General features: G+C 43.0%; 1 protein-coding gene across 1 annotated transcript; it reads right to left on the bottom strand.

Annotated features, from left to right (window-relative positions):
• Positions 1-298: 298 nt before the first annotated feature.
• LOC121537465 (RING finger protein 223-like) lies at positions 299-6758 on the bottom strand. The gene is made up of 2 exons (XM_041845090.1): positions 6663-6758; positions 299-1807 (listed from the first exon to the last, which is right to left on the bottom strand). Exon 2 carries the CDS (start codon positions 1723-1725, stop codon positions 1036-1038), a length of 690 nt encoding a protein of 229 aa, XP_041701024.1. The 5' UTR covers positions 1726-1807; positions 6663-6758; the 3' UTR covers positions 299-1035.
• Between the last annotated feature and the right edge of the window lie 2156 nt (positions 6759-8914).

Below are 8914 nucleotides of genomic sequence, written 5' to 3'. Positions count from 1 at the left end.
CACAAATACAGGAAATGTCACTCCTTACTGTTAACACCACTCCTTACTGTAATTCAATTTAATTGAAGCAGTTTGCAACACCTTGTTGTTAGTAATAATCGTTGTGTATTTGGAAAATGTGCCCAGATAAGATCCTAACAGGAAGTGGGAAACGGCCAGTAATCATTAGTTCCTACCACGGCCACCCATCCATGTCTACGTGATTTTGGTCAAAGCTTTTCATAAACAAAGCTACAGAATATTTTTCATCAAGAAAAACCTGGACCATGCCTGTGTTGTTTTTCATTTATTGTCATTTTGTAAACAAAATATATATCAAAGTAGTACAATCAACTATACATGTATATACACTTACAATTTCAGCTTTATGTTTTGGCATACAATTTTTTCTAATCAGTCATAAGACAGCTAAACTTGCACATTGTTCTTAAAAACTGAACATTTTGAGTAGAGGTTGCACTGTGGCCATCAGATCTGATACTGCAGATATGAATAGATTTCACCCAGATTGTCTGTCTGAATATTTCAACATATTTCATTCACATATTTGATTTCTACAGCAAAATAACATCTTTATAAAGATTTTTTTTAAATAAACATCTGTTAATCAAAGTGCAAGTGGAATTCACGTATGAATTTGTAACTTCCTTGTCAGAATAATGACGCTGAGCACGCCATTATCAATTGTTAAAAAATTGGATGGAGTATGCAGAGTTTCTCACAGGTGGGTTCTATATTCATTCTTCCTTGATTCAGTTGTGGGCCTTAACTACATGGCCATCTTTCCCCCTTCTTATCTGTGGTATTTTAGCCCTCTCATGACTGAGGGAATGCATTTCTGTGTGGACTGGGGGGCTGTGGCTGGATGCCCTTCAGTGGAGCTGAAGGAGAAGGTGGCAGAGAGGGGATACATATATCAACCTCTTACTAGAGCTCATTCTGGGGATCTGTGTGCTTGTGAACCAGGCACACAGATCCCCAGTTGGTGGCGGAGAGGGAACCTGGCATACTACATACAAGTATTTATTTAAAGGCTCACTTTGTGGAACTGGTCAATGGGGTAGCTGTGGTGGTGATGGAACCTTGTATTGAGCCCACAGAGCGCGGCATGCAGTGCATGTTGCCCGTGGTGACGATGCACTGCAGGGGCCACAGCACGATGACCACTAGCAGCACCATCAGCACGATGAAGAGCAGCAGCCGCTTCCAGCTGGTCAGACGCCTCATAACGCCCATGTTGTGGGGGCGTGTCTGAGCTGGGACCTCGCCTGCTTTGCTGGCCCCTATGTCGATGCAGATGCAGAAGGCCGAGGTGGAGCTAGAGGCCCCGGGGCTGGCCTCCAGGTCCCGCTTGTAGCACAGCTTCTCGCCGTCCAGCCACACAGGCTCCTCGTGCTGCTGGTGGCTGGGCAGCTTACACAGTACCTCGCTGCTGGTGGCCAGGGCCGGGGGACCCTCCTTGGTTAGGAGGGTAGGGTGGCGGCAGAAGGGACACAGGATCTTGCTGCTGCCTCCTCCTTCCTGCTCTCCCAGTGAAATAGCCATGAGGCGTGACAGACACTCGAGGCAGAAGGTGTGGGTGCAGTCCAGCAGCTTGGGCGTCTTGAAAACGTTGTCGTAGGTGTTGTAGCAGATAGAGCACTCGGGTTGGTTGCCAACAGCCACCATTATATCCAGATCCACTTTCTCTTCCTGGGTGTGCCACACTTGAGGGATCTGCGCCATTTTGAAGGGATGTTCTGTATCCTTTTCTCCCTTCCTTTGGTCTTTGTCCCCCTTTCTCTTCTTTGTCCTTGGTGTGGATTATCTGAGAATGAATGGAAATACAGATTATCTTTCAATAACGTGTTCAGATGATGTGTGAAATCTATTTTAAAAATCATGCAGTGTGGACATAATCCCAAACTGTTAACAGGATTTTTGTGTCTTTTTGCATATTATAAAATACAGTAGGTTAAATGTCTCCATGCAGGCAGAGTTGCAATACCATTATGTTATTCCCTTCAGAATACGATTACATTCTGACCTATTCTAAAGAGATTACACAGTAGTCACAAATAATTCAGCATTTGGTGGAATTTAATTGTCTATAAATTAAATGTATATATTTTTTTGTATATTTTTTACTTTTCATATCAGACCATGCCAGCTCTAATTAATTTCTTGCTTACTCTCTACTTTATACAGTATGGGGCTGATTGACTTCCATTCACTTTAATGTGTTAGTTCACTACCAACTAAACCCACTGAAGTCTGGGCCACGTTCATCAGGGAAACGTTGTGACACGTTGCAGATAAAAATGTCATTAATAGAACTGACACGATTCGTCATTCTAAATGTCAAAGGCATTTTTGTTCTACATAATATATTTATATATTTTATTTCACTTTTGTTTAACCAGGAAAGACCCTTGAATTAAGATACCTATTTTACAAGGAGCGACCTGGAAACCTATATCTGATTTTTTTTTTTCAGGGTAGCCCAATTGAGACCAGGGTCTGATTCCCAATGGTACCCTGAGTACAACAATTGTCTCACAACAGGAAGAACAATTTACATTACAATTAAAACAAGAAGAATAAAAATAACCACAACCTCAACACCACAATTTCAACAAATAAAGCCCTACAATCAATCGAAACAACTGCAATCCTCAATTATTTCATTCAACACCAGAGTCCTAAACTGTCCTAGAGGCACCAGGGAATCAATTTTGTAGGTTATTCCAACAATGGGGGGCACTAAAACTAAAGGAGGATTTACCTAAATTGGTAGAGACCAGAGGGACCTCAAGAGTTAATCAATCCTGCGAGCGGGTTTGGTAGCTCACTCTTTAATACATTAGCAGCGAAGTTAGGTAAGTTGGAACTTGTGGAGTAGGCCTTTGTAAAGAACAAGGGAGTAATCAATTGATCTACGGGACTTTAATGAAGACCAGCCAACCTTTTGATACAGGATGCAGTGGTGAGTATTAAAACTGTCACCAGTGATAAACCGAATGGCGCTATGGTAGACGGCATCCAGAGGTTTAAGAGTAGTGGCTGCTGCATTCTGGTAAATGGTGTCACCATAATCAAGAACTGGCAGGAAAGTTGACTGTACAATCTGCTTCCTGCTATTTAAGGAGAGGTAAGATCTATTTCTAAAAACACTTTTTAACTAGCTCATCCATATGTTTTTTAAACATTAAGTCTTTGTCAATCCAGATGCCCAGATATTTGTAGGTGGGAACCCGATCAATGGGAGAACCATCCAATGAATAAATATGTAGTCCATCTGAAACATTCTTGCGAGAACTAGAGAACAACATGCATTTAGTCTTGCCCACATTAAGTACATGTTTTAAACCAACCAGGGCTGTCTGTAAGGTAAACAAGTCTGATTGCAGCTCTAACATAGCCTGATCAACAGTTGGGGTGTCACGGATTCAGCCGAGGCTGCTCCTCCTCCTTGCTCGGGCAGGCTTCGGCATTCGTCGTCGCCGGAGTACTAGCTGCTACCAATCTATGTTTCTGTGTTCTACTTGTTTTGTCTTTATTGTTCACACCTGGTTCCCATCATGTATTGATTTCTTCCCTATTTAACCCTCTGGCTCTCACTGTGTTTTGTGCGTGTTTTTTCATGTTTGGTTGTCGTCTGGTGAGTGGGTTTGTTCCTCCCTGCGTGGAGGTTATGTTATTTACGTTACCTACGAGTAAAGTACGTTTTCGATTAGCTCTGTGTCCTGCGCCTGACTTCGTCCTACCGCATCACACTGACCCCCTGACATGAGGCAGTGGCATACATAACAGTGTCATCTGCATACAGATTCATATTACAAGTTTGAACAGATAGACCAATATTATTTATATAAATAGTAAAGAGAACAGGTCCCAGTACTGATCCTTGCGGTACAGCTTTTGTAATATCCAAGACACTAGACTTTACACCATCAGAGATCACACATTGAGTCCTGGGGGGTGGGGGGGGTCTATCGCAGGGGGGCATTTGAACGTTAAAAAAACATGACTGGATTACTGATGACTAGAAGCAGTCAGAATAGCTGTAACTACGTATGCCTGACAAATGACAAACTGTCTGGTATTGGTTCGAGTGTGATTGACACCTGTGTTCCTTTAATGCAGGATAGGTAGGTAGCTAGTAGGTACAGGACAGGTGAGAGCTGTGATGAGGGGGAGGGTGGGACGTGGGGGGTGGTTGAGTTGCAGGTGTTCCCCTCGCCGTGCCATGCGGGAGCAGCCCTACCCCTATCTCTCTCTGTCCGGCCCCAGCTCTGCCAGCCGGCTGACACAATGTGCCTGCTTGTTCCCCCTCTCCTCTCATCACTCCATCTACCCTTGGCATTCCTGCAGGGCCAGCCTCTGCCCAGGCCTCCTCTCGCTCCCTCTCTCGCTCTCTTTCTCACCACCATGTCAGAGACAGTAACAATTGAAGTCCCTCAAAAATAAGGATTGGTGGACCCCCCATCCTCCTCCGCAAACTACAATGTAGCAACTGCTCTTACATTGGAAAATATGGACAACAATCACTAAGTGGACCTAGTGAGAATATCTCCAGCTTGTTTGTGGCCTATGGATTTAATTATAACCTTCACTTTAATGGAGCTGATATCAACTGCTTTCTTGTCAATTAAACTTGTTTAAACCACTTTTAACTGCGTCCTACCATGATCCCCAATCCACTGTTTGCACTTCAGGTAGAAGTTACCCCTGAAACACAGATCTAGGATCAGTTTACCATCCCTAACTCTTAACTGGAACAATCTGGTTTATGTAACAGTCAACAAACCACAACACTGACTACAGATCAGGTGCTTAGGGGCACATTTTAGTGTGTGGGACAAATGACAGTTAGTCATTAACCTAATCTCTCTCAGGCAAATCTGACCTTATTATCTACCACAGGAGCATGAGGCAGGAGAGCCTTTGTTTTGCCTTGCACACTAGTGCTGCCTACTATCTATATGACCCGCTTTGGCTATCAGCGGCACGTTTTCTCCCTATCGCCAGCTTAGCCGACTGACCTGGTTTTGTGACTGCCTGCAAATCTATACATGCTGCTTGAGCTGAGATATTTTGAGATTTGTGTTGTGTTTCAGATGTACAAAGCGGAATCTTAGCTTGTTTGAAGTCTTTGGTAACATTGTATAATAACTTTCATGAATATCCCATTATACAGTGCCTTCAGAAAGTATTCACACCCCTTGACTTTTTCCAGATTTTGTTGTGTTACAAATTGGGATCATTCAGTGTCGCCTTGGTAACCAACTCCATTGTATATTTGTTTTAGGTTATTGTCCTGCTGAAATGTGAATTTGTCTCCCTGTATCTGTTGGAAAGCAGACTGAACCAGGTTTTCCTCTAGGATTTTACCTGTGCTTAGCTCTATTCCGTTTCTTTTTATCCTTGCCGATGACGAGCATATCCATAACATAATGCAGCCACCACCATGCTTGACATTATGAAGAGTGGTACTCAGTGATGTGTTGTGTTGGATTTGCCACAAACATAATGCTTTGTATTCAGGACAAAAAGTAACATTTCTTAGCCAGTTTTTTTGGCTGTATTACTTTAGTGCCTTATTGCAAACAGGATGCATGTTGTGGAATATTTTTATTCTGTACAGACTTCCTTCTTTTCACTCTGTCATTTAGGTTAGTATTGTGGAGCAACTACAATGTTGTTGATCTATCCTCAGTTTTCTCCTATCACAGCCATTAAACTCTGTAACTGTTTTAAAATTGGCCTCATGGTGAAATCCCTGGGCGGTTTCCTTCCTCTCCGGCAACTGAGTTAGGACTCAGCTGGGTGTATTGATACACCATGCAAAGCGTAATTAATAGCTTCACCATGCTCAAAGGGATATTCAGTCTGCTTTTTTTATTTATTACCCATCTACCAATAGGTGTGCTTCTTTGCGAGGCATTGGAAAACCTCCCTGGTCTTTGTGGTTGAATCTGTGCTTGAAAATCACTACTCGACTGAGGGACCTTACAGATAATTGTATGTGTGGGGTACAGAGATGAGGTAATCATTCAAAAATCATGTTAAACACTATTATTGCACACATAGTGAGTCCTTGCAACTTATTATGTGTCTTGTTAAGCACATGTTTACTCCTGAACTTATTTAGTTGTAGCCTATAAATGTGTTCTTCAGCTTTGTTTATTGTGAGGTCATCTGTTGTAGCCTATAGACAGTTAAACTGCCTTTCTTCCATTGCTGCTCTACCTGTTCTCCAATTGTAAAGTAAACGTAACTTGATCCTCAGAAACGTGAGGTGTGCAACAGCATACAGTTCTCCTTAATACTTGCACTGTCTAATATGAAGTTAATTGACCCACGTGAAAAAAATACATATCATACATTTACATTTTAGCCATTTAGCAGACGCTCTTATCCAGAGCGACTTACAGTTAGTGAGTGCATAAATGTTTCATACTGGCCCCCCGTGGGAAACGAACCCACAACCTTTATACAACTCTTACAGTGTGTATATCCTGTTTTATCATGTTTTATCCTGTATTTACCAGTTGTGACAAGCTCACATGTATTTATTTCATGTTACCACTTCCCAGTATTGGTGTTAAAATATAACCCATAACATTGTTTGCACTGTACTCAACAACAGTTATACAATTCCTGATAAAGTTTGCCCTTACCTGTTTAGTGATGACTTTGCCAGATTATCCTCCAACTCTTTTTCGTTGTAGTGTATTACAGTGTATTTGGTCCAGCCTTCGGGGGTGGGGGGTGTGTGTGGGGGGGGGTGGGGTACCACGGAGGAGGTGTGAGCTGTGGGGATCACTATACAGTGCTCCCTGGTCCTTGGGTTCTACTCTATATAGGCTAAAGGAGAAGAAGTCAAGCTGCTGCAAGTGTGCTCACAAAGCCTTCAAAGTAGCATGAGGATTAGCGTTAGTATTAGCCTGGAGGTCCTTCTCTCACTGTGTCCGTTGGTCGACTCTCACCTTCCCTGCTCTGCCAACTCCCTTTTCAACTCTCTATGTAAATGACAAATGACATTGATATACAGGGAACAATAAGGTGGCCTTGAGGGAGTGTCAGAGAAGGAGGGGGAGGGGGGAGGGGGGGGGGGGGGAGGGGGAGGGGATAGGGATAGGCTAAGGAGCCTCCATCAGGAGTGAAACTCACATTCTTGTCTCTCTACCCTTTCATTACTTCCTCTCTCTCTCTCTTTCTCGCTCCCTCTCTCTCTCTCTCCCTCTCTCTCTCTCTCTCTCACTCTCTCACTCTCTCTCTCTCTCTCTCTCTCTCTCTCTCTAGCTCTCTCTCTATAGCTCTCTCTCTCTCCCTATCTCCCACCAACACAAACACACAGAAACTCTCAAATCAAATAAGATGTTGCTACTGCTCTTAGACCCTGCGATAGACAAGCATCCTGTCCAGGGTGTGTGTGTGTGTGTGTGTGTGTGGGGGGGGGGGGGCCTAACTAACTGTTCTCAGGGCCTTCCCATATACTGTGATCACACTTCAGGCCTATAGTATGAGCCATCTCTCAGGAAAGTTCAAATCAAGGGTTCTATAATAGTATGTTCTGTCAGATTCACAGTGCACCACACCATATGAATGGGTATGTACTGTCACTACAATTCCCTCATTGACTGTATTGACAAGCTGATTGCAATCCCCAGTCATTTGTGTATCCACATTGAGTCCCCTACTTTAAACTGGCTCCAATTTGGAACAGTCACACAAAACACTGGATGACAAGTAGAGAACCTGTAGCTCAGTTGGTAGAGCATGGCACTTGCAACGCCAGGGTTGTGGGTTCGTTTCCCACAGGGGCCAGTATGAAAATATATGCACTCGCTAACTGTAAGTCGCTCTGGATAAGAGCGTCTGCTAAATGACTAAAAGGTAAATGTAGTTGTTCATATCTATGGATATGTGAATTTGGACCATTGGCTACAAGCTTACATCACCACCTCACAGTAGCCCTTTCCTGCAGTCAATGACCAAAATCGGCCTCATAGGTGGAATGTTATTAATATCTTTCATAATGAATAAACATTTATTTTTTTATACAACGAAAATCCAGTGTTTCTATGTCAAACAGTTGTTATATTTTAGTCATCTGTGATGTATATAAAGTGTAATATTGGGATGCAAATTCAAAATGGAATACATTTTGACTCTATATCTGACATGGTACAGGTGTCTTATTTTTTAAGCCCATAACCATGTGTGTGAGTTGAATACTTTTGTTTCAAAGTAGATTTATTTAAGACTACCAAGAATCACTCCGTGTGACCCTGATTTACCCCACTGCAGTAAAAGGTTTTAATGTTGCATGTTGCTTTACGTCAAACAGATAATCTAGACATCCATCCTAAATCAAAGTCGTTTTATCACAAGGTGGGGCATGGAAAATGGTGTATCACACATCCGCTTGCTTCAGGGAAGCATGTCTGTTTGATTACGCATGGCAGTTTATGGTGACATGGGTCTGGGCCATTAGCAATACCTTGGCCTAGTGATAACAGTTATCATAGCCCGCCTGTTATTTAGTAACTGGAATACAAATACTGCTGTATCACAGTCATTTATTGGTTGCTGAGGTGTGGGGGCTCGGAGGCGGGAGGAAGGGAGGGGCCAATTACAGTAACAGAGGTAAACTTCCTTTAATAAACGTACTTTCCTACCTGGAATTTATGCATTTGCCCATAATATGTTGCGAGGCTGAACCGAAGATAAGCAACAGCGCACACAGCCACCAATGTGAAAGAAGGCTGTTTTATCTCCATTGGTTGCTAGAGGTAGCTGGTGCCCCCACGTGAGCGGACAGTTATGGTTGATGTGCTGCCCTCCAGGGGCCGGTTGCACCAGTTGGGAATTAAAAAAAAGTTAGTCTTAAATACTAGGTCGGGCGTAGCTACACCTGTTGCACCAA

This window comes from Coregonus clupeaformis, chromosome 24, assembly GCF_020615455.1.
Source record: "Coregonus clupeaformis isolate EN_2021a chromosome 24, ASM2061545v1, whole genome shotgun sequence".
Taxonomy (NCBI): Eukaryota; Metazoa; Chordata; class Actinopteri; order Salmoniformes; family Salmonidae; genus Coregonus; species Coregonus clupeaformis.
This window is presented reverse-complemented; position numbering and strand designations above follow the sequence as displayed.